The sequence below is a fragment of the Esox lucius genome, chromosome 9, assembly GCF_011004845.1.
Source record: "Esox lucius isolate fEsoLuc1 chromosome 9, fEsoLuc1.pri, whole genome shotgun sequence".
Classification (NCBI taxonomy): domain Eukaryota; kingdom Metazoa; phylum Chordata; class Actinopteri; order Esociformes; family Esocidae; genus Esox; species Esox lucius.
In genome coordinates this window covers 14,573,273-14,600,047 of record NC_047577.1, presented here as the reverse complement: position 1 = coordinate 14,600,047, position 26,775 = coordinate 14,573,273, and the positions used below count along the sequence as shown (strand labels likewise).

The 26,775-nt window shown below is 40.4% G+C and overlaps 1 protein-coding gene and 1 long non-coding RNA gene across 5 annotated transcripts in view; one reads left to right on the top strand and one right to left on the bottom strand.

The window, feature by feature from the left end:
- Positions 1-468: 468 nt before the first annotated feature.
- Positions 469-6,189, bottom strand: LOC109616149. The gene is made up of 3 exons (XR_002197218.2): positions 6,119-6,189; positions 3,408-3,487; positions 469-1,077 (listed from the first exon to the last, which is right to left on the bottom strand). It is a non-coding gene; the product is annotated as an uncharacterized LOC109616149 (long non-coding RNA).
- Positions 6,190-7,631: 1,442 nt separating this feature from the next.
- The window catches only part of LOC105012299 (VPS10 domain-containing receptor SorCS1), a 146,284-nt gene continuing 127,140 nt past the window's right edge, over positions 7,632-26,775 (top strand). Inside the window, exon 1 of one of the 4 annotated variants that reach the window (XM_029122021.2) lies at positions 7,632-8,997. In XM_029122021.2, coding sequence (XP_028977854.1) covers positions 8,197-8,997 — 801 coding nt within the window. In that variant the 5' untranslated portion in view covers positions 7,632-8,196. The remainder of the gene's footprint in view (positions 8,998-26,775) is intronic. The other 3 variants (XM_029122020.2, XM_029122019.2, XM_013135333.4) reach the window with 3 other exon arrangements.

Genomic DNA, 26,775 nt, shown 5'->3' with positions numbered 1-26,775 from the left:
TGTGAGGTCAATTACAAATATACTTATTTGCATGGAAGCGGAAGGTGCATATTCAACCTGAAATACCACAACATTGTTACCCAGCTGCATAAATTCCCCATTGAACATGTTTGGTAATAGGTAGTGCCGTCTGTGTGAGCTTAGCATATTAGCTCAGTTAAGATCATTTATATTCCGTTTTTGTAGGCCTATATAGTCATTTTTATAGTCTTTTCTATTGCTCCACTGTAAATATGAACCCCCGCACAATCTTCCCTTGTTGTAAATATACTTCATGACCATGGCACTTCAAGGTCCTGTAGTGGGCAGGTCCATCCAATCAGTCCCCCTCCCAATCTTTACTTCATTCATGTAGAGACTGATATGACTATTGAAATAAAAGCCAAGCATCTTCTGTCATGTTATTTTTGAAGTGTTTTGATCCATGACTGTCATCACAGAGCAGGGGATCCCTTTGAAATGGCCACATTCCTTTTTAACGTCGTCATATTAAAAGAGAGAGCATTTTCAGTTTTCAAGCCATTTCCAGCAACGCTACTCATTTGGACATTGGGGCAGTGAGATTTTTTTTTACCGAATTTTGGCAGGAAGCACAATGGTTGAGGTATGCAATTCCAAAAGGCACAGTAGATCCAGAACTGTGAGCCCATTACAGATATGTATTTTCTACTCTAGTGAGTCCATATTTGAGGCTATCCTTTCCCGCTTTCCCTTCTGAAGGTCGGTAATGCTTTGAACATCCAGTACAGTGGGCTTCTGAAAATGAGTCATTAATAATGATTGTTACTTCACTACGATGGCTCCTGGTAATGTTCAGACTGCAGCTAAATATTAATATTTCACCCCCGGTAGGAAAAGCTTTTAAAGTAGTCACTCATCTAATCCCTCAAATGGATTATGAGTGATCTTTTTTTTCCTTCCCTCTCTCTGACCTGGGCTTCTTCAGAAAAGTTTTCGGTGGAGGATGATGTTGATGAGAGTGCTAAAGAGGTTAGCGTAGCGTTGTGTTGACAGCCTGGTTATTTCTGATGGTGGAAGGCCCATCTCCAATCCCTGTGTTCGCTCTTAGTTGCAGGACTCAAGAGGAAGGGGAAACAAATTAAACTAATTAAAAACGGAAATAAGTTGAGTTGAAGTAATGCTAGTGCTTAAGTGTGTTCACTTAACCACCATAAATAACAATACATCGGAAATGAAATATCATTCACATGCTGCCTTCATTGAAATGTCAAAACAAACGGAATATTCCGTAATCTATAAGATAGAGGAGTTATTCCTGTCTTGAAAGTGGGGGAAAATCGATTCTATTTTTGTGCGTGACTTGATTTACTTGATTTATTCCTGTTAGGCCCTAGTGGAGAGCGGAGCAGGGAGGGGTCGAAGGCCTGCAGGGGAATGTGTGCAAATTACACTTATTTCCTAAACCTCCTAATAGGACTCCCTGTGTATGAATGAGACAACTCTGTCAATATCCAACAAGATAATTCTTCGCTTTGTTGTTGATCATAACAACCACAACCATTTACAATAGTGGCTCCATGGTCTAATTAAATAGACTTCATGAAAACATCAATTTGGCAGCTTTTACATTTCGTCTAAGTGAATCAAGGAGAGGGAAATAAAGGCTTGATTAAGTAGCATGGAGCCTTCAGAGTGTACCATTGTATATCGTGGGCATAAGAAACCTCTTGCTATATATATACAAACCAAAAAAAAATAAATCATTTTCAGTCTCTGCATACAAATCCAAAAAAAATGAAATATAAAACGAACACAAATGATCTAGCATGCTAACATCACTCTGTGTGTTGTGGATTAAAAAAAAGAATGTTTAAATATAATACTGGCTAGTTGTCTGCCCTTTATATGCTACTGTATAAATCCTATGTCTGAGCTGTTCTGTTTTAGATGGGTGACATCATTGCAAAGCTGTCTTGGTTCATTAGGGGAGATCTCTCATTGCCATAAGACCTGAGTTTTAAACGGATTATCCAATTATCAATGTTTCAACGCCTCTATCCACCAGACCTTTGGGTCGATTTAATTCAAACTGAGACTGTTTTCGGGAAATTAATTGAAATTCAAATCATGAAATAACCTTAACCACACACACATTCTTTTTTCTACTTTTCGTTCATGGCATTTGGTTTTCATTGTCTAATAGTCAGATTCCATGATCTGATATTATTTCGGATACGACGGTTGATCTGACAAGTCATGTTTAGAGTTTACTAGAAACAGACATCGCAAACAAAAATGTACATTTAAAAATGCTAATCTCTACTGTTGAACTTGTTTCATTGAGCCACTGCCTACTGATTGCTCTTGACCTAACAGTTGACCCCTGTATAACCCCACAGATGGTGAAAGCCAAATAAGGTCTACAATACTAGAAACATCTCTATTAAATTGAACCCTCTGTATGAGAGTGGAGAGAATAGAACCATTCAGTGGATCTCTTCTCTTCTCTAGCTTTTCTGGGAGCTGGAGACTTTCTTTAATTTTTTTCTTTAAGACTTAAGTTTCTTCTTTCCTTTCTTCCAGTCACCACTTGTTCTTGTCTCGCCCCTTTAGAAAAAGATCCCCTAGGGCTATTTCTTTCTTAGAGATCTTTTGTCACAAAAAGAAGGTTTTGGCAGATAACTTTATAAAAAAAAAAACAGTACTTTTCTAGGTTGTTTCTGGCTATTTCAATTCCTTGTTTGTGTTGTTGTTGTTGTTTCAAGCCTGTTTAACAGAGACCATTTTTTTTCTCTATGATAGGCTGTCTGTGGCTGGGATTTTGAAATGTGACCCTGGGAGTTTCACTGGGGAGAGGCAGTGATGTAGTAAAATTCTTTGAATCCCAAATGTATGAGTGAACGTTCAATATATTAATGCTGCATTTAACTCAGGGAACAGGGAACTATACATTTCCAATTTAACTTTACTGTTTTCAAGACAACAACTGGAAACTGGAAAAAAGGTCCCAGTGGTTAAAATAGTTTAGAATGGTAATTTCAATCAGAGTCAGATATTTGGGAATCAGTTTGAAGCTCACACTTGATCAGAAGTCATAGAAAGTGCTAACATGAAAATGTAACAACTGTGGTCTAAAAATAATTTCCATAACAAAGTTAAATTGCATTAAGTATTTGGATTGCAAATGAGACAGTATAAATGTGCATTTACTGGATATTATGTCATTGTAGAGCAGTATTATTCCAAATAAGTGCATAGGCCATACCGTATATGACCTCTATAAGACAATGGGAATTAATGAACATAGTATATTGAATATCCGAGAAAGCAATATAAATCAATGAGTTGACTGCAAGAACGGTATGAGAATTTAATCATAGGCAAATAGATTTACTTCATGTTGCAAAATGAATGATTACATTATACAAGGCACACTTTTAACTTACAAGATAGTACTGACATTATTAATCTAGGCCTTTTCGAAAGAGAGCGAGGGAGGATATGGCTGGAGGGGTCAAGGTCCTGGCTGTGAGAGGAAGAGAAGAGAGGAGAGAAGAGAGAGAGAGAGAGAGAGAGAATGAAGATACATCAACATGGTAGGACAGGAAAAAAAACAGAAAGAGCAATCAATCCACATCCTTTCAAAACCATTGCATTTGTTTGGATTTAAACATCTAAAATGTAGACAAATAACATTACTTCTAAAATTAACCTTCAGAAAGACATCGGTGTGAATAAATGGTGATGGGTGGGAGAGAGGACTGCATTCCCAAAACACACAGGATGTCTTGCATGTCTTGCATGCAGTTGTTAAGAGACAGGTCGGATGCGGTATGTGTCCTTCAGACATTCCAACCCAAAACCTTTGAAAGCCAGTCTGAATCCCCTACACTTCTCACTACTCTACAATCATCTTCAATCAGAAGACATCTCATGCTTAACCACCCTCCTCATGGATCCTGATACCTCCTCTCCTATTCCCTCCGTCTGAGGGACTCCTTGACCTTGTCCTTTATTGATAGTCTAAGTGAGTACTATACTACAACTGGGTACAAATCAGACAAACTAGGGGCTGAATATTTTACTCGGCAACATCCTCCAGATCCATTTCTGCCATTGACAGGGCATTGATTCTACACGAATGGATTGTACGTCCCGACTTGGATGGGAGATGCGCTGTGAGACTCTACCACTCCTCTCACACACCCGCCAGTGCATACACACTTGCACAAAGGAAACACACACACACACACACACAGAAAGAAAAACACTAACACACACACACACACACACACAGTACTGGGACAAGAGCTGCTTGATAAGTGTCTCCAAGCCACGTGGGACCTGTCCACTGCAGGACCATTAATGCAATCCAATATGTCTGCTTAATACTGTGAGCCACAGAGGCAAGACTTATCGTTTTTAACATCTCTGGTAGAACATGCCAGGGGGTTTAACTCTTCAGAACCCAAGGGGGCAGGAAGGTTCCATTACAATGAGAATTGTATGGGAATCATATGGGAATGTTAAACCCCAGGCCGAATTAATTCAGGGGCTTACCAGGGCTGAAACTCTTGGGCCTAAAAGCGAAAAGGGGCCCAAGAGACAGATAATTTTTATTTTATATTATAACTTTAATTTTTTACTGCTACAAGAAGGTCACAATTTGGGTAGTGCGTGACTAGCAAGACAAATACAGAAATACATTGTGACCATAGACATACAGTACATTATTTTCCATATTAGGGTTTGCCTCTAGAAGGTTGTGGAACCAATTGGACTGTTAAACTCAAGGGTAGGATATCAATATCTGCTGGTTCTGACCTGAACGGAAACTGCCGTTAAGGGATTATTTTTCTATGGTTGGTTTAGGCTGTCAATATGTTATTCAAAAGAAATGCAAACCACAGTTTGCCTACTGCTGAAAAGAGAAGATGAATCTGTCTGTAGAAGCATCATTTTACAATCAACAAATCACAATTAGCAAACAGCAGAAGCGTTTTTCAAAATATCATATCTTAAGGTTATTTTGACACATTGAGCAATCTGTCATCACCAGTGAGTAGCCAAGGCTTCTGTTAAAAAAATAAAAATAAAAAAAGACATTTCTTAATTGGCCCTGGTTATGAAGATTGAAAATGAAATGTAGAGTCAACAAAGCATCTGGTACAATAGTAATATGTCTCATATATACCAATATCTGTTTCTAATCTGAGCACAATGTTATAAACTACTTGGATACAGGGCAAGCAAATGATTCTCCATCTCATTCATTATATTATTAACAGAACTTACAGATAAAACAGTAGTTTATTGCCATTTGTATTTCCCTCTATGCAGGTCAACGCTCATCCACATAACAATAACTACATACATAATAAAGTACCTGGTCATTAAAAAGCAAACAAACACATTTTCTGAACTTACTGACATTGACTTTTTACAATGTCTATTGGGACTTGGGCCTTTTAAATGGTAATAGCCTTGTTTTGGAGATGGAAAACACATTATAATGAGTGTGGTTAACATTTAAATCATCAAATAGTTTGCTAGAAGAACAATTTTGCTGATAATCTTTCTCTGATAATCTTTTGGTATCGCTCCACAATACCTTGCAGGACAGCAATCACAATAATAATAAAAACAATAAAAACAGGGCATACTACATTGTCTTATATCATGTACATTAAATCATACCGGCTGTATTTCTGTTTCTTCAAAATGCTACCTTGAGAAAACGATAATCTTGGACGCGTACAAAAGTGAAATGTACATTTTTTTTTATATTGGAGAGAAGAAGCCGGACCGCCATCTTTTTGTCAAATGGATAATCTGCACCCTCCCTCTCTTCCATTGGTGTCAGTAATAACCTTTTCAGACATGGAACAACACTACAGTAACGTGTCAATAGTGGCCGCCGATAACCTTTCGGGCAATTAAAAAAGGGCCGCATCCGATGCATCTTTCAGACGGGAGAATTCTGCTGCGCCATGGAACGTCTAGTGTAGTTTAACGGGCAACCCATAAACATTGGGGATTGGAAAACATCTCAAATTTTCTGTCCTCCTCTATTTGCACTTCAGGTTAGACACAAACTGCATTTCATTGTCCTGTACATTTACTTATTCAATGAAAATAAAGTTGAATCTAATCTTACCTGAAAACATACTGCCATTGCTTCAAAGGAGATTTTCGGGGCAAAACATCAAACATTTGCTGAAAATCAGACTTAAGACAACAATACAAATGAAGACTAATTAAGTTGTCACTATATGTTAGCACCCTGTATAAAGGTTTTGACATTTATAAATGGTGACAAAATTTGTTAGAAATATCCTTAAATAAAATTATTACTTTAATGTATGTAAAAGTAGTTTCAAAATGTTGACTTCCTCCATGCAGCTTATTTGTTGAATTATTCTGGTACACAATTAAAAAAATCTCAAGTCCTCTATTTATTTTCTGTTTGTCGAGGCTGACATGAAATCATTTGATTGTGGTGCTGAATATGCAATCCATGATTTTGAAACGTTCAAAGTCGGTCATCAGTATGCAGTTATGTGTGGCTTATTGGTTGTGTGGTGCATTGGCCCCAAAACCTGAAATGTGATGCATATATTTGAGATCATTATTAATATATCACAGCATAAACATTTTGAAAACATACCCATATCCTTGTTTACAGCCAGCTTTGATCTAATGACCCTAGAATAATGAGACTTTTTTTCCAGTACAATACTATGGTCAAGTCAGAATATTTTTCATGTTGGAGAGGTCGGTGCATTTTCTGTGACACCTCAAGGTTGATCAGCACCCCACACATTTAATTTCAAGCATTACCTTAAACATTTTGCCAGAACCAAATTTAATCTTGGGCTGAATTAATTAACCTTCAGTACATTTCTCACAAAATTTGAGAATTGACTAAGATTTGTGTGAGCATCAAATTATTGAAATTTTACAAACACTTATAACCAACTGATACAAGCGTTGCGAAGATTACTAAATAACACCCTTCTTTGAACTTAAAAGAACTCCCATATGCGGTGTGATGCTTTATATTGATACTGCCTTGTGAAAAATAAAACAAGTACAAGGGCAACATTTTTTTAGTTCACTTTCTGTCGTTTTGTGGGCTGACCGTTTTTATATTTTCATTAACATTTTCAAACTAAGCATCCATGCCAAGTCATACACACTGGCCACTAATCATAATGATCAGAGGGTTAAATAAAGATATAACTGAGTGACATTAGTCAATTTCCCATTGGCATGCTTTAGAAAGGTGAACATTGGGTGACTTGATAGTTATTTTGTTTTTATAAAAACAAATGGGACTTAGGACCAATCCTATTAGCGAGGGGAGTGATCTGATGTTAAATATCTGATGTGATTGGTCAAAAGTATAATTAGTGGTACCAGATCCGAACTGGCCTGCCTGTGTAAACGCAACTTTCCATTGGACTATCGTATCTGGTGTGTGAATGACCTCATGCTACCCAAAAGATAAATTCTACATTCATTTTCATGCCATCTGGAGGGTATGCAATTGTTAATGATTGCTTAATAAGTAATAAGGCCATGTGATCCGTGACATTATGCGTCATTTCAGTTTTATTAATATTTCTAATTTCAGAAACTCGCTCAGTGCAATAGCACGACTACTTTTGAGGGAATTAGATGGATGTAAGTTTTGGATACAACAATTCTCTTTCATCTTCTGAGGAATTGAGCAGTTAACTTATATGCGTGGTGGAGGTAGGCCTTGAAAATATCTCGCGCTGTCTGGGATTGTGTTCACAAAACTATAATCAATGCTAACAAAATTACCACACTATGCATTGAAGAATATCAGCAATACATTTAAAAAGAGAGAATAGGAGCGCTACAAATCTAGACTACGTTTAATAAATGATAGCAAATTATTGACAACGAAATTATGAATATGTAGTGATGGAAAAGGAAAAAAATAACAGACGCATGAAGAAATCACCCCCATCTTTCCGCTGGATTCTGCCAGCTCCTCCCCTCCCCCCGCGCGCAAGCTTCATTCGATCAAATCCTTCAACTTGGACCACTTCGCCAAATCGCACTTTTACAACACTGCAAAGCAATTGGACGCGCTACAACTTGAAGAGTTCTGTTGGCTCGTAATACCTGCAGTCACAAAGGGGAGAAGAAGGGAGCAAAAAAAGGACTTGTATCCAGACTGAGCATCTTTCTCTGCCACCAGCTATGGAGAGGGGGGTCAGATTCTGGCACACTAGCGCATTTTGGTTTCTGCTTTTGATCGTTCTATCATTCTTTCTCGCCGCTAAATCAGAGATAACTTGCAGATCATGTCAGCCGTGGGATAAGAGGCTTACTAAGGAATTACTGTTTAAAACGGACGCTCGAGAATTAGCAACAGGGTACGGAGGTGAAGTTATGGGAAATGGAGAGGGGGCACCTGCACTAGCGAGGTTGAATTCTGCAAGTGCCGAAACTCGACAGCTTGATTGCGCAGCTGGGTCCGCTGAATGCATCCGGGGGAAATACGTCTACCCAAGGCGAAAACGGAATACTGACATGATCATCAATTTCAAGAAGACACTCGGTCGAGGATTGCTCTACGGTGGTGGTAGGCGTAGAGAATTCACCCCGCGCGTCGAGGACAAAGTTTCCAAACTGAAAATGTACCGCGATTCAGGCAAGACTGGTGTGGATAAGGCTAGAACAGATTTAGTTCCCGCGGTACCACACAAGCAACGAGTTCGTAAGAACAGCTCGGTAGCTAATGTTTTGGATGATAAAGTGAAGTCTTCCGGCTCCCCTCAGAGAAGGGAGACGCTGCCTCTGAGTAACCCGAGAAAGGGCATCACCTCATCGGCTGGACGGAGCAGAGTAAAACGGTCCGAATTGCGATGGAGCAACGAGGACAGGAGAACGCCTACTTCGAGGCAGGACGAACTCAAACTCACCAGTTCAACCTTCGCATTGACCGGAGATTCCGCTCACAACCAAGCCATGGTGCACTGGTCTGGGCAAAATAGCAGTGTAAGTGAATAATTCTGTACAGTTTTCAAAGCACATTTGGTCCATGCGCATTAACGCAACGTTCCGATGGAAAGAAAATGACATATTGGTATCCATTTCAGTGAAATCGCCAATAACTTTATAAGTGCGTGTTTGTATGAGTGAGAGCGTGACTCGGGATGGAATGCGCACGTTGTTCATCCCCAGTGTTCTTTGTTATCAAGACATTGCCTGACTGTTATTTTCCAGCTTATGACACCCTGTCATCATGCTCAACGTTGTTCTCAAACAGTTTTTCAACAACCTGATGTTTTATATTGCAGTTTTTATCGTTTAGAACACTTTTTATGGAATTGTTTGCCATAAATCTGGGCTGCAGAGAAAACTAGACGTAAAAACATTTATTAATTGCTGTGCTCTTTGGGAAGGCTGTGTGTTCCCCTTATTGAACTGATACTATTTAAGTTATTTTGCTGCAATGTGTAGGTGTTGGTCACCTTGATAGAACAGTCTCCCAAATAATTGTGGCTTTGACACATTTAACACAATCACGCATATCTATATGTCTGAGTCTCTCCAGAGGTGGTCTGGCAGATCCCCCACAACTCAATTCCTAATGACACAACCAAGGATGAATTTACACAGGCAGACCAATTTTGAGCTTTTCCCACTAATTGGACTTTTGACCAATCACATTGGGTAATTTTCAGAGCTGATCTAATTGGTCTGAAAAGAACTATCAGAATTGAGCTGTCCCTGTTAAACAATGCATTTTCATGTCTTTAATGAACCACACTGATCTTCAGACCAACACCAGTTCCCATGCCCTTCTCAGTCAGTCATAGGGGAGAGTCAGTACCCCATGCCTCCAGGAGTTTCTGAGGGGGCTTAAATGTCCACTTGAAGTTTGACTGAATACCCCGGAGGAGTTGGGGGATGTCAAGAACCCCAGGCTGTATGGTTTTAAACAAAATGCATTCTGTTGAAGAGGTATTTTAGTGGGCATTGTAGTCTCTTTTCAAAGGTTTCCTAATTCAGAGAGTTGCACATGTTTGTTCCTGCCCGGGTACTAACACACCTGATAAAACTGATCATTGAGGCCTTTTGATTGCCTGTCAGATGTGTTAGTGACAAGATCATCATCACCACTGTGGCTAAATGAAACCTTTGCTATTTTGTGATATAAATAGATTAGCTTCTCACTGCGTGCAACTGTGAAACAGCCCCCCCCCCCCCCCCCCCCCCCTTTAACTTGTGCTCCTTCTTTGTAATGAGCAATAATAGATTGCTGTCATTAAAAATGTAGAGTTGTTGCTGTGCGCAGAGATCGATGGAGCCTCTTAAATGTGTGCCATGTGAGCAGTGCAAATAACCAGATGCAGCGGAAAGGGAGGGGCCGCTCTGTGGTTCAGTCATTCATTGTGTGTGTGCACTCTTAAGTCTGTTGTGTGTGTGTGTGTGTGTGTGGTGGTGGTTGTTGTCCGTATGTGGGTTGTTATTAGTGTGTTTACGGCCGCTGCTGTATATCGAACCTCTCAGGGCATTTCCATAGTTCATGATTATTAATGCTCCTGTATGCCGTGTGCGTGCCCGCGTGGAATATGTGCCTGGTCATAATAGCCTTTGAGACAGCGGCGAATGGAGAAATGGAGACAGAGTCAAAAAGTGGACACAGAGATGGCCGGAATAACGAACGGCTGAGGCAATGTGTGGGGTGTATGGAGTTGTGCCATCGAGTCAATAAAGAGAGGAGATGCATTGTGTATGTGGGTGTGTGTTTCATATCATTTTGTGTCTAGTCGAGCCATGTGTATATAATCATGGATTAAAAGAAATTAGAATAATAATCAGTTTTCTTTTTTCTGCTCGGACTAATAATGGTGTCAAATGGCTATTATGTAGTTAAGCTTTAACTGAGAATGTTTTGGATAGGATTTCCATGTACACGATGGTTATCATTGCCATCACTAACAGTGAGCATTGTAAAATGTGCACATTTAAACAGGCATTTTAATGTTGCTTCATGTCATATAATAATTAGGACAAGTTAATGTATTTTTTGTGCTCTAATGTATGTAAAGGACAATCAATCAGAATACATCCAGATGATGATGATGGTTAATAATAAAAAAATATTATTGTTGTTATTATTATACAAAGTGTTGGTGTAGCTGACTCGGATCAAATAGGAGCTGACCTGTTGTGACAGACAGGCTTGGGACTTTAAATCTCAGGGAAAGGTTACAGCTAAGCGCCAGTATCCCAGCTGGGGATATGTGGCATATTCCATGTACTTAAAACTGTGCGCCAAGAGAGTGCATATTTACATTATTGAAATGTCATAGAATTAAGTGCAATGCTTGTCACTCTTAGCCAACTAGATGCAGCCTGACATATATTCAATCGATGTTCAAATTTGACGCCGGAGCTCTGAGCTGCCTTGGGAGATGTAGAACGTTTGCCTGAAGACTCAAGACGGGATCTTCCACTGCTGTATTGTTTGTTACGTTCTTCAATCTGAAGCTGGCATCACTGATGCTGTTTATGCTAATGTCAAAATCGATTGTTGTCCAAATGAAAGAGCTCACCGATTGGCTTTACCCGTATTTTGTCTTGCTCCAGGCCAATGCATCGGTTTCTGAACTCCAGTCCAGATCCAGACTCCTTTTGTAAAGGAAACTACAGTTTTGCCGAAGCAAGGCAGTCGGGTAGCCAGGAACCATGCGTCGTGGCTATTAATAGGAATTGAGTGGTAAAGCAATCAACATGAGTAGCGCTCATGCTTCAGCCTTGAACAACCACAGTGTAGTCTCAATCATGTCTAGTGTCTGATGATTTGTCATCGTTTTAGAAATGTATTCACTACAGGCATACATAGCAAACCTTGGTTCAGTAGTTTCTTTTTTTTTCTTTCACCGAAGACTTCAGCTGCTGTTGGTACAGCTGGCCTTGTGCAGTGGAACCACTGTAAGAGGCCCAAATGTGCAAACCTAATCCATCTTCCTCTAATGCAGATCCATTTCTAAGAACCAGAACCAAAATAAGTACTGAATCAATCCAGTTGCCCAACTTGCCTGCTAATTTCTCAGTTGCGGCAGCTACTTCAGGAAGTATTTGACAGTCAACAGATTAAAAATATTTAATAAAAAAAATATTGAAAATGAAATGAGATCTTAGCCAAACATTAATCAAGCACACTTAAAAACAAAAGCGATTGTCTGAGAAATTTGTTAAAGAGAACAAAAGAATATCTATTTGTCGCTAATTACTAAGTTGATCACATGAAGTTTGTGGGAAAGTGTGTTGTGAAAATTCAGCTCACACCAGCTGTCTCAGTTCGATGACGGTCTCACGCTGGCTTCTCCTATGTGTTGAGTGATTCTATTTATGGTTCAGTACAGCAGTTGTCTCTCCTGCAGTAATGGTGCCCCATTTATATTGAAGAAATTAGAAACTGTCTTTCAAACTATTATCTCTGAAATGTTTGTACTTCATCAAATGAGCTGTAATTTGCTCCTTTTCTGAAAGTTTTATGCTGTCGACGAGTCCCAGTTAGTAGTAGTGGTGAAGGCGGAGTCGTGTTAAACCAAGCAAATGTGAAAACCTGTTATCCAAGACTGGCTGAAAATCAAACAAGTCATTTTAACAAAGTGTATGCTAAATTGACAGACCCACACATTCGGAGCCAGTGCAGTTAAACAATGCCATACAACCATTCAAACGTACTACAATTAAGTATTTATTGGACCTGCCACTAATGGTCAGGAAGGACTTTGTTGTTGTTTGTTGCTGCTTTTTCTGTTCATTTGGCACATATTATCTTATACCACCAGCCATGCTGTCGCTGTTTTTCTCACACCCAGACTCTCATGTACCAAAGAGTGAGTCACACAGAATATCTCACGATTACCCACAACAATGACGGCAGCCTCAACAAAGGCTCCCTGTTATCCCCCCCTTCAATTATCCCATCTCCATAGGCAAGTAGTCATAGACGCAGAGTCACTTGCATTGCAGTGGGGATCATTTTAAACTGCGCTAGCGACACTCCCTGATGCAAATTGTGTTACCCGAGTAACTGGTAAATGTTGAGTACAGACGTGTGTCCGTTCTGCAGCGTAGTACAGTGACGTCACGCTGTGCCGCGTTCAACAGGGCTGACGGTGTTTATGGCGTGCCCTGATATTCAGTCAGGTATCTCGCAATAACTGCCATATGATTGGCCAATTATCTTACTAGAGCACTTCCCAAGCTCCATTCCTCCCAGCTGGAGGTGAGTTAACTCCAGCCCTGGTGTCTGTCGGAGATAATTGAGCCGCGGGGTGTGTGCTGGGTCGGGGCACTGATCAGGCGGATGCCGTCGCGGTCCACTAACCGTCGTTTATTGACCGATCTGGCTACACGTCCCTGCCTCGTTTGCCTCTAAACAAAACCCGCCCAGCCCAGGTTGGGCCTTTCGCTTCTCTTCCTCGGACGACTCCTAGGGGAAATAATCACATTTAATAAAAAGGGGCTTAGCTGGAAAGCTAAACTAAATCTAGTGGTGATGTTGAAAACATCAGCTTTCTGTCCGGTCATACAGGCTTAGACTTGGCATGCTTTGATGAATGGAAAAAAACACAAAAGAGAATATATATATATAATGCACTCTAATCTCATTGTACGAGGCCTCAGGAGTGTACACTTCATTTGAGTAAGTGCCCTTAGGGCCCTTAAGAGGGTCCCTCCTCTCTTTCACCTGCTTCCTCTGCCCCTGGCACTCTCCTCTGGGTCCTGTCTTTATCACATTTTGATGTGTTTTCATCATCATTCATGTTTGGTTGCCGTGGTTAATTTTCCAGGTCCGTAGTGTTAAGTGAAGTACATTTAGTCATTTACCAATATAAATTGAATAAAGTAAAACCCAAATAGTAGATGATGCTTGCAAAGAGCTCTGAGGTAAACTGATAGGACTATGTAAACACAGACGGTTCAATTTCAAGGTTTATCAGTGTGGCGCTATGCTCTGTTCAGGAGATACTAGGGTAAAGTAATTGTATTGCATGGATGGTTGGAGGGGAAGGCACTAGGGCAACAGTTATTAACATCTACTGTAAAACATTCTGGAATTATCTATTCAGTTATCTTTTCATGATCTATTAATTATTTCATACAAATCCTTTTTATATGTAACTTAGACTTTTGATAAAATATAATAGTATATCAATATCTACAGGGATTTCATTGCACTCACAAAAGCAGCAGCAAATGATGCCAAACTCCACAGTGAATGTCATTTGAGAAATGAAGAGCAGTGATGTACTGCGCTTGAATGCGGTTGGTTAAATATTATGTCTCGGTCAAAGACGCAGTCTGGACATTTATGATGAACAAAATACTAGAATATAAACATATTAGAGAATCCGATTTGTAACAGACAATATCTGAGAATTGGAAATGGTTCCCATGTAGTCAATTGGTAGGGCATGATATGCTACGCCGTGGGTTGGATTGCCATGGTAGACCAGAATGAAAAAGTATCACTGTATGCACACACCACTGTAAGTTGCTCTGCATAAGAGTGTCTGTTGAGTCATTGTAAAAGCAAATGATTTCAATCCAGTTGTCATTAAAGCACTACTTATCTTCCTCGGTGTGCGTAGAAGAACTGCTGTTTTGAAAAACTAGTAGGATGCTCTATGGTTATATCAGCGCACACTGTTGTCCAGGAGCGAGGGGATCTTTTCAGCCCATGAAAACAGTTGTTTTGCAAAACGTTGGGTTAAATGATATTACGCAGGTAGAAGCTCAAAGGTGGTTTCTTGTTGCTCTTGGATGGTGCTCGGGAACCTGGCAAAAAATTTTGTCTAACGCCCTATTCCGTCACCTGATCTTTGTGGCACTAAGAATTTTCACCTGTAGTTAATGTCTGTCCGAGGACGTGGGCATGTCCTTTGTAGCCAGTTTAGTCTTTTTGGGGGGGAAAATACCACACTGCTTTGTGGAAGATGGAATCAGTCCGGGTGAACATTGCACCTGGCGGCTGATGTGAAACATGGTAACGGTACTTGGACAATTAAAATGGTTTACGGCCAACATTAGCACCGGCCCATGTACGTCTCCTCATACCATCTCCACGTCTCAATGTTTCCAGGCGTGGCAAGACACCTGTGGCAGTTTTTCTTATGCCCCGTTTCCACCAAAAAGTACCCGGAACTTTGAGTCCCAGGAACTGCTATTCGAGGAACTTAAAAAGGGTTCCTTCAGCCCGTTGTTGTGTGCGTTTCCACCGCGGTCTGAAGACCTGCGAAGATTAGGCTAATTAGTCCACTGACGTATGCACCCTACGCCATACAAAAGGACAGTTTTGTATGGAAACACATCTTGTACCGAGTAATCATTTGATCAAGTTGTTAACGTTTAGTGATCATTAGATACATACAAATGTTAACTAGCATGTCATTATCATTTCTGAAATTCCAGTGGAAATTTTCAGCTAGTCGGTTAGAGACGTCGCAAAGAAAATACCACCCCTATTATCGGCCACTGTCTTCTTATCAACCGCCTTACTATTTTGGCCAATAACATTTAATTTCCTCTTTATTCGCGTTACAAATGCCTGATCACAGTTTCAGTTACATGTTTACTCGAAAGTTTTAGCTACCTTTCGTGCCTTCTGTTGAAGAAGAGGAAAAAAGTCAGATCACTGATAACAGCCTACGTGATGTCGAAGTTCACGATTTGCAACAAAAATGTCCATACATTACATTTTTACAGTATTTAACGTCCATACATTACTGTATCAAATAGGAGGTGGCCTATAATAGGGAACGTTAGCTAGGCTAACATCATTGATGTTCCTGTAGCTAACGTTGGTTTTTGTCTAGAGGAACAATAGCATGACAAACATTAACATGTAGTATACAAATATCCTGACTTTTCCAAAACATAACGTTATGGCATTTAACATGCAACATGTAAAACATTGTGATTTACCTTAAACCGACTGGTTATCCAGCTTCTGTGTCTTCCACCATGGCTTCAGACAACGGTCGTCAGCATAAACACTCAATAAGGCCTAGACTGCCGCTCGATTTCCTCTCCATAATGTTTTTATTTTATTTGTAAGCAAAATGAACTCCTTTAATAACTCCTTTACATTACTCAGCTGAGGACATTTAAAAATGGCGGTTGAAAACTTCTGCGAGTAAACTCTACTACTACTGGACCAATCAGAAATGTTCAGCACTGCAAGCCCCGCAGTTCCTGGTTCTAGACCCTGGATCCTGCAGTGGAAACCCAGCGAGTTCCTGGAAAAAGTACCTAGTTCCTGGTATAGTTCCTGCGGTGGAAACGCGGCTTTAGTAATTTACCAGCAGTTGCATTTCTATCTCCAGTCATGATTTAAGGAGTTCCCCCTTTGTTTTTATATAAATTATATATGTTACTCTGTGAGAAGCAGTCATTTTCATTTCTATGCTGATGACACAGTACTGTACACTGCTGCCCCGTCTCTTGCTCAAGCATTTGCGTACTTAGTATGATTTCCAACAACTATAAAATTCCCTTATAGATCTTAAGCTGGTGACAAATGCAAGTAAAACTAAATATATGCTATTCTATCAAAATTTAGATTTCAACATAATTACCCTTCACGTTTCTGTTATACAATGCTTTCCCTCCTTCAAGTACCTTGAGATTTGGCTAGATTGAAATCTCTCCTTCAAAACACACATTACAGAGTTGGTGAAGAAGCAATGGATAAGAATTGGTTTCTCTCATAGAAACGAATCGTGTCTGTCTTCTCAGCACAGAGTGGATATTGTACCAGCCACTTTTATGTCAGTACTAGATTATGGTTATGTGCTATATATGCATGCCTCAGCCTCAGTACTAAAACCTCTAGATGCAGTCTATCATGCAGCTTTGCTTTTTATTACTGGTATGAACTTTCTCACACATCATTTGTCTTTTATACACTACAGTTGGTTGGGACTCACTGACTTCCAGAGTGGCCAGACATTGGTTTAATGTTTGTACATAAGGCTTTAATGAAGAATCTTTAATGATGAACCCAATTATCTTAATTATTACATTTTTATTTTATTTATGAATGCAAAATACAACCGAGACCCATTTCTCATTTATACTGGTGCCCTATATTGCAATAATAAACAATAAAAATACAAAATACAGATTTGAAAACACATTAAGAATAGCAAAAACAATTCACTGTAAAATGGTAATTCAACAACTGTTTGAACTGCGTTATAGGCACAGTGGACTTCAACTTAAGGTCTTCCTGCAGAAGATTCCAAGAGTTGGCGGCATAGTGGGTAAATAAGGTTTTATCCATCTCGGAATGAGCCCGGGGTGTATCTAGTAACAGCCAGTCCTGAGAGCGTGTTTAATTTTTAAGGATAGATCATTAGGAAGTTTCTGCGGGATGGCCTTATAAACAAACATTAACCAATCTCTTGCCCTTCTGAAGGACAAGGTATCCCAACCAACAATAGTGTTTAAAAGACAATGGTGTGTAGAAAAGCATGCACCATTATAAAAACAGAATGCTGCATGACTGTCTGAGTCCAGACTTTTTAAATCGGATGCTGATGCGTGCATGTATAGTGTATCACCATTGTTCAGAATTAATGTAAGTGTCCTTCATTTCATTTCCATGTTTAGATGACGGACATGCTTTTTTTCTATAAAAGAAACCAACCCCCCCAAGTAAACAAGTCAGATGTTAGCTTTTTTAACCAACTGACTAATCCTTTTTTTTAAAAAGACAGTTTATTATCCAACCAAATTCCAAGGTATTTTTATAAAGGAATTCTAAGCCTATTGTCAAGGGTAGTACTTTTAAAAAGATCTGAACATGTATTTTTAGACCAAGATAAAAAAATAAATATGTTTTTGATTTGCATTCAAAACTAACTTAAGATCTCTATGGGAATTATGTAAAACTTGGAAATCAGAAATTGTTTTGAATATGCTATTTTCATTTTTAAACTATTTTACTGAATACCCCAGTATTTCATTTTTAAACTATTTTACTGAATACCCCAGTATTGCAGCCAATTTCGAGAGAGGTTGACAATTATCCAGGATACTAGTATCACCACCTTTATGTAGTGGTAACATGAAGCACTTTTCCACATTTTAGGAATGACCCCTTAGTTAAGTGCACATCATAAACACTGCTGCCTTAACCAGCAGGCAAGAGTCCAATTTATTGGACAACATTTAGCTTTCTAAGTGTTTCCAGTTAACAAGCATCTAGCGCTTACTTGGGGAAAAACGTTGGCTATTTACAGAGGTTTTAACAGAGGTTAAATAAAATACGCTTTTAAGACTGGTTAGTCTTAGAAGTACCGCATATTTATTCAGAGTTATGGTAAACCGCTTTTTTTCTCTACTGAGACCTAGGCTCTGTTCTTTAAATTAAGGTTAACATTTTCATCAAAAGGGCTGCTTCTATTCATGAACTGCTACGGAGCTTGCTAACTAACTAGTATCCAGTACTGCTCAGATTAGTTTAATGTCGAATCATGAACATCATAATAAAACACACATCTAAAATAATCAGTTTCACGCTCAAATCTCTCCTGCACATCATTGTTACCACGACAACGGTATAGCTGACTGCCACTCAGCTGATAGCTTGACACACACAATGTAATTCAATGCGTTTTCCTCCTCCCTACCATGCAATTTATGCAACTTTATTCCAACAGTTTTGTTAAACCAACAGCCATTTGGCAAAGTTGATGTAACCTATGTAGTGCTTTGGTGATAAAATAGGACACCACATGACTTCTATTCAATGCTAGCTAGCTAGAAAGTCTGAGACTGGTTAGTTGGCTAGCTAATCAGCTAGTAATACTAACCATATGTAGCTAGTTATTGCTTTCATGATTATAATTTTTATTACACTTTTAAAAGTTTGTTTCCTACAAGCTATCGACTTTAATAGCATTTTATCGTCTCATCTTCTAGTACTTTTTATCCTGCTCCATGTTTTGGTTGAATCCGCGGTCACAGACTAAAGCGTATTTTCATGCTTTTTAAGACTAAAGGATGCCCCCCCCAGTTATCAGTCAGGAACACTGATTACAGATCGTTTCCATAACATCTTATCAGCCCTCATTAATCGACCAGACTGATAAATCGGTCGCCCTCTCATTTTAAAGAAGGGCTCACAAACACCACAGACACATTCTAACGGTCACCGCCTCTGGATGAATGGGTTCCATCTTCATAATATGCAGCGAGACATCATACCGGACGGGAGATGGTGGGGTGACAATATTATCATCCCTCCCCCTTCTGGTTTCCCACTTCCTGCTGAGTGGTGGCGTTATTTTAAGTAATCTCCCTTGCATACACACACTCCCCGAAACCCAGACGACACTGATGCTGAGCCAGACGGTGATGGATATGGTGATGGGAGTGATGGAGATTGAGGGGATGGTTGCCTGGTGTGTGTGTGTGTGTGTGTGTGTGTGTGTGTGTGTGTGTGTGTGTGCGTGTGTGCTGTGCAGGAGAAAGGCGAGGTGAGCATAGCAGGGCCACACCATTAGAGGTGCACTGAAGCATGGTGCAAAAGGCCAAGCTTCAAGGTGGATCTCACAGATCAGGCTCTGTGAGGGAATTTATTGCAGTTTGGATATCTGCCCGTGTTTTATCTGTATATTGAAGACTAGAGAGAGGTCTGAGGAGTTACACGCCAACATGCTTTATTAGGTATCAGGTTTTTCTTTCTGTTGGTGTAAAACAGAAAGTGACTAGGATGTACTTAATAATGTTATGTTGTGTGTTGGAGTCCTGCATCACATTAATACTTTGAAACAAGAACTACAATGTGTCTTTAAGGGGATTACTTTAAATTCCTCTCTAAAGATCTACTCAACCTACACCCCATTTTCTACTAAAGAGTATTATACTACCGTTTCTAAATTAATAATAATAAAATGTACACAATTTCAGACAATATATGACCATACACTGTGTGTTAGCATTAACTGGATTTGCCCAACCTGTAGTTCTTAATTTTTCCAAACAAGTATTTGTATTTGCTGTATTGTTTTGCAGTATTATTTAAATGCTTACTTGGATGATTTAGAGTGGATTTTTTTCCTCCCACAAGCTTTGGTCACCCAGGGCAGTAATGTGAAGTGAATGTTAAGTGGTTTATCCCATATGCATTTTCAAGTATTGTTGTGGCAGCAGGATGTTACAGGCAGCCATTACAGCTGTGATTCATTTTTAAATAAGACTGTTTTTGTTAATTTACCAGGAGAGGATTGCTTAAATACAGTCCATTTTTATTTATTTTTTTCCAATGATGGACAGCAATTTTCTAACTGTGTGTGAGGTTTCCCAAGCAAATGTATGTTGATGTTCAGACCAAACCTCTCAAGACCACTCAACATCTCTGAAAAAGATACTCCAGTCAAGGGTTTATGTTCCCCCAGCACACCCTGCTGGCTTCTATTTGAGGCTGGCATGCCCTACCAGACCATGGTGCTTGCCTACATGGGACCTGTCTCTCCCTGCCTTCGGGCAATACGCTAACCCTACATCCCCGCCCAAGCTCTTTGCTCTGCCTCTTCTGGTTACTTGACCTGGCCCAAACTTATGGAAGAGCAGCTCCGGCTCAACCCAGTCAAAGTTCTCCTGGCACCCCAGTGGAACCCCTGCCCATTTTCCAAAAATGTCAAATATCTTTTTAAAAAGGATGTAATCTAAAATGGTAGATCAATCTTATGGAGAAAACATAGTGTATTATTTTTATGTTGACTGTGCAAAGGGTGTTTAGACTTTCGCTAGACCTTAAGAAGAGATTGCAAGAAGATTGTGTAGCGCTGCCTAGGTAGAACTCTTTTGTAGAACGTAGGTAGAACCTATGTAGAAATAGAACCCTTCTCAGTTTCATGTAGGACTATACCCGGAAAAAAAAGGTTGTTCAAGAAAACTGTATTGTTCTTTTACTTAGAATATGTGCGGTGGGTTGTTTAAATCTATATGAAGTCAATCTTATGTAATCCTTTTTAGATTGAATTTTAAGGTGGCCAAATGTGGTGCTGTGCAAGGGGGTGTGTAGATTTCCTCTAGTGACTGTACTTGACATTCCAGTCAGGAAAGAAGAGGAAAATGCAACACAACATGCGGTTTTCATTGTCGCGTTATTGAGTTGATTATAGTCTGTGTGCATACCTCTCTGTTCTCCGTATGGAATAGAATGTGTCTAGTGCTGAACACATTTTTATTTTAGATCGGTTTTGTCAGATGTATTATTCTTCTTTCACATGTAATTGTAACTGGGGAGTTGAGTTTCAGATTCAAAGCCCAACCACTTTGGCGGTGAATATAACCACTCATGTTCCTAGTGCCAGAAAGTGTTTCTCATCCTTTAACCAGAAATAGTAGAGGTTAAAACTTTCTAGTAGGAGGATGGGTGAGTGTGGAACGTACACACACCCACACATCTCGCTAATCATATTAAAGTATTAGACTTTGGAGAGAGTGTGAGGGAAAACATTTGGTACATCGAGCCCAAATCCTCTCGTTTATCATGCGAATCGCATTAAGACATCGGGCAGTTGATGCGTCGGCCAATTTCCACTGGACGCGAAATTAGGTGTTTGAACGGCGGCTTTGTAAGACATTCCAGGGCTTCATTCCAGAGCTGAGGTATAGCTACAGAGAGATGGAGAACGGATTAACGTCTGTTGAATATGTGTCCTGGAGGTGCAACGCACACCTACGGACCCACAGGCCTGTGCATACGTGAGTCTGGGTTCAGCTGCCTTGTACGTCCTCTCTCCTCTCAATCTTCGGGGCAAATGGGACTGAATCGGGATACATGGCTGCGCGCGGAGTGTATGCACACTAGTAGTTTCCTCTGGGCTCTGTGTCCCCTTTAGCCATTCACATTGACAAGGATGATTGTTGGCACTGTTGAAAGGCGGTCGGGGGTCCTCTTTAGGCAGCCAGATGCTCCCATCTAGGCCCGTCTCCCCGTTGATCAGGTGCAGAATTGTACAGGGCGTCTATGAGGTTCAAATTGAATTCCGGGCAATCTGTAACCCCGAGGAGCTGGGCTGAAAGCGAAGATAAAAACGCCTTTTTTTCAATGGAGAAACTGGGGACGCAGACACGGTGAGAGATGAGATGAGTTGACTGGCTGCGGTTAATTTACCCGGTTCAGATATAGCATCGAAGCACAGAGAGTGAAAGAGGGGTTTGGTTTCTTAGGAACCATGGGCGGGTGGTTTCTTTAGGAAGAGTTTTTTTTTATTTATTTTTTTCTGTTTCTAATAAGTGCCTGGTAATGTCTGACGCCGTCTCAAGGCTATGCAGCAGCATCACTGGCAATGAGATCTCCTGAACAGAATGTCTAGATTCATAACAAAAACCAACTGTTATCTTCTCCATTCATGTTGTGGCCATTCATCTACTGTCGCCAGGTTTAGTAAATGGGTGGACGGACCACGGGGCAGAGCTTTAGAACTCCTCTTTTTGTCAGAACAAGTAGCAGTGCTGTGAATTAACATCTGTATGTCGCCCCTTTTGCGTGTCCAGTCTCTTTACCCCGCTTCTGGTCTGAACTTGTGTAACGCTCTGGGAAATGCCAGCATTATCCTAGAGGACATTTGCTGTGCTGTTTCTCCGATATTCACCGTATTGTTTTTTTGCATCTTGTGTATGTACATGATTTTCGCCACCTTTTTTCTTTCGACAGCTCCCGGCCGATTCGGGAGAGTCGACAATCCTCACTGAGATCTGCTCCAAGCCATTTGCCGTTTTTTCGCACTGCTTGTCCAACTAGGAAGTCACATGGTCCAATGCACGTGAGGGCATGCTCACTCACCGGACGGCCTCCGTTAGCTTTGCCGGCGCTCGATCCCCCTGAGGGAGTCCCTAGAGTGGGATGAGATCAGGAAACCCTCCCTGATGACACCTCCCTGCTCCCATTTGCATCACCCATGGGGCTTCCCAGCCACTCCTCAACTTGTGAAAAATGTCAAGGCACGACCTTAGTGAGGTGGTCGGCTTGGTGACGTGAAAGAGCAGGCTTGACCTGGCTCACCACCAGGGAGATCTTTTTCACCCTGTTTTTGTGATTGAAGCGGATAATTAAGTCCATACAATGCTTGTGTTCTCAGTGTGCTCTTTGATGGAGGCCCTAAATGGGCGGTTGCACAGAAGGCCATCCCATTGCGTTTGTGCGTGCGTGCATGTGAGAGGCCGTGACTGAAATATACTGATTGATTGCCAACTAGCAGCACGTCAAGGTACAGATATACTGTAGTGGTCAGTGAGCTGCTATGAAAAAGTGCCTTGGACCCCTGCGCCAGCTGAGAGGCCTTTTTAACCAGACATGGTTAAAGATTGAAATACGTATTGATATATAGAGGGAGAAAGAGACTGAGGCAGGAGGATGAAGAGGGGCTAAAAAACAATTGTGAAGAGACGACCTCTCTGCAGGTTCCCAGAAAGACCAGTACATGTTCCTTGTGATTTTCACACGAGATGTTAACCCTGAAACTGCCTATGAATACTAGTTACCTTAAACCAGAGGTCTCAAACCGGTTCCACGGAGGGCCATGTGTCTGCAGGTTTGTGGTTTTTCCTATAAATTGGTTCCCAGTTCAGACCTAAACAACCAGATGGGGGTAGAAACGAACCAATTAGTGACCTAATTAGTCAGTTAAGTACAAGGTGAGAGCGAAAACCTGCAGACACTCGGCCCTCTGTGGAACCGGATTGAGACCTCTGCCTTAAACAATTGGGAAATGGTTTACCACAGGGGTGTCAAACCGGTTCCACGGAGGGCCGAGTGTCTGCAGGTCTTTGGATTTTCCTTTAAATTGGTTCCCAGGTCAGACCTGAACAACCAGGTGGGGGTAGAAATTAACCAATTAGTGAACTAATTAATCAATCAGGTACAAGGTGAGAGCGAAAACCTGCAGACACTCGGCCCTCCGTGGAACCGGTTTGACACCTGTGGTTTACCACATGGGTGTGGTTGCACATGATTGACAGTGGTACCGTAATGGATGGTGTTAGCAAATACAGACATTAAAAAAAGGAACAGAAAATAAACTTTAGCTGTTAGACCATTCATCAAACATCTGATAGGGTGTAATTGCAAAATGTTGAGTTAAATCTGAAAGGTTAATTATACTGATTTAACACTTAATTTGTTGATTGTTCTTCAGTATTATGCATATTTACTGGGTTATGATTATAATTTTTGCTTTATTCTGACATCAGCTGTTCACAATACTCGTTCCAAATTCTATTTTTCTTTTAATACATGCTTATTAGCCTATCTCTACTTTCTGTATTAGTGTATAATGCACAATATTCCCTTAAGATGCAGCAGATTAGAGTGTGAAGAAGTGCACTTTCAGCTGTCCTTGCCTTAACATATGAAGGCTCAATTTCTCCCTCTGGTTTAGATATTCTAGTCAGGTGAATGGTGGCCCTATTAACAGATTGAATAAAGAGGTATTAATATTAAATGAGGGTTTATGAGAGAAAAAAAAAACTTCCCTGGAAAGCAACATCAAACAACTCTGTGTGTGGAGGGAAATGGCCCCCTGTCTTGCAAAGGCAAGAGTCATATCAAAGGCAGGTGTGAATTAATATGTTACATAAATCATGTTCCAAAATTGTTTTATTCCTTTGGAAATATACATAACTTTAAGGTGCGAAAACCAACTGATGTCTTATCTTGTTGTTTGCACAGAAAAATATTGTTTATCCAGTACATTGTTTTTGGTGCGAAATCTTATTCTGACTCTGCTTTTGAAGTATTTCTGTTTTGCTCATATCTTCCCTCAGAGCTGTTCCTACCTAAGACGTTAGATTCAGGGGGACATTTTGGTTCTGGCTTTGAAATAAGGAATGGTTACGATGAAACCGGCGGAGATAAGCTGGGTGTTTTTGGCAGCTCCCATCTGTGTAAAACCCTCTTTGAAAGAGTCGTCGGAGACAGATGAAGACATCTGGAGATACTACCTGCCACATCTGCCCACGACCAAACATGTTTACCTCAACAAAGCTCATCTCTGTGTCGAATTACCATGTAGCCTCCAAATGACACTTTGATCGGGTCACTCAGTGTCACAAGCTACCGGAGCCAACCATCAACCAGACATCAGGCCATCAGTCTCAATTAGCCGCCACTTAAGTGACAGTTTGAGAACTACACATGGGCTAGGCTACAGCAGAGGAATCCTGGCAGTGCTTCTTTATTCTCGCAGACTAGAGACCAGCTGTGGTTGTCAATTTCTTTTTTGTTTTCATATACTGTTGTCTCTGGGTGTGTAATTGAGCCGTAGGTGCTTGATGGCTTTGAATCCCATCGCACATCATCCACTAACCTTACTGGCGTCCTCAACCACCGGATCTGATCTCCAGCATCTAAACATTATGACACATTAAACGTGCCTTGACTAAAGATATTATTAACATGGGATGTTCTTTGGTGTGTAATTTATATGTAAAGTAGTGGGGTGGGGGTGCAGTGTGGAGAGCCGGTGGAATGATACATTAGATAAGTGTATGACTGTGGGCGCTTAGCTTATTATTTTGGGGCTTTCGATTGGTCACTTGAGGAAACTGGCATAATTCACCCACTCAGCACTTACTTGCGTGATCCACCGGGCCTTAATAAAGGTTACTACCATTCTGAAAGTGATGAATTGTCAGACCTTTTTGTTGACCCAGAGTTCAAAAGAAATCACCCAAGACTAGATAAAGTGTGTGGCAGTCGCGGTCAATTGAGTTCCGCCTCTGTGTACCATATTATGACTTTCATACTTATTTGTGCTGCTAAGGTGCTCCATATGGGAGAGAATGGTGAGACAGGATAGATTGCTATCCCACACTGTCTGCCGAATGCTTTCACGGCGGAAGCTTGAGTGAGTCCTCTAGCGAGATTAGGTGATACTTTATTAGATTATTTTAGCGCGGACTGGCGATGGAGAAGGCACATATTTCAACCTGCCAGAACAAGGGGCCCATGAGATCTGAGAGTGGTGCACTCCGCATTATCCCTCCTAACTGCAAAGGTAGGGGCTCTGGCATTTGTTTGTACGTTTCATTATTCATCCGGAATTTATTAATTAAACATAGTGTATTTATTTTTTTCTTCTTCATAAACAAGTGCAACCTTTTGTTAACTATTTTTTATTTTTTCCGGTAGGATCTGGCTTGTATTGCGATTAAGGGATAATAACATTCTGTGATAGACCTGTGCTAGATCTGGGTCGTTAGTTTGTTACTCATTTTTACATAATCCAGGATAATGCACATACACTTTCTAACTTATCTGAAGATTTCATCCATGTACACGGCTCCTATGTAGAACCAAGTCTTAATCCATATTTGTTTCTGGTAATCTTTCATTTTCACACTTTTCCTGTTAAGAAGATTATATTGATCTGTCTTTCAAGAGATTTTTTTCTTTAGTAAATCACAGTGGGGGAGAAAGAACATAATCAATGACAATGTTATTTTCCAAGCAGACCGTCGTCTCCCGTCAGTAGGTGTGGTCACATGTTTGGAAGTGTTTCCAGGAGTCACTGGCTTACCATAACATGGAACTTAAAAACAAATCTGCCTAATATTAGTCTCAGTATAATATGTTATAGATGGAGAGGTTCAAGACTATTGTGAAACAGCATGATAGCATTGAGGGCTATGTTATAAAAGGAAACAATACCACTAGAATACTGGAAGTTCTAGTTTGATCATTGGACACTGGCCGATTGGAATTGAGATTGGGTTTACTTCTGACACTGT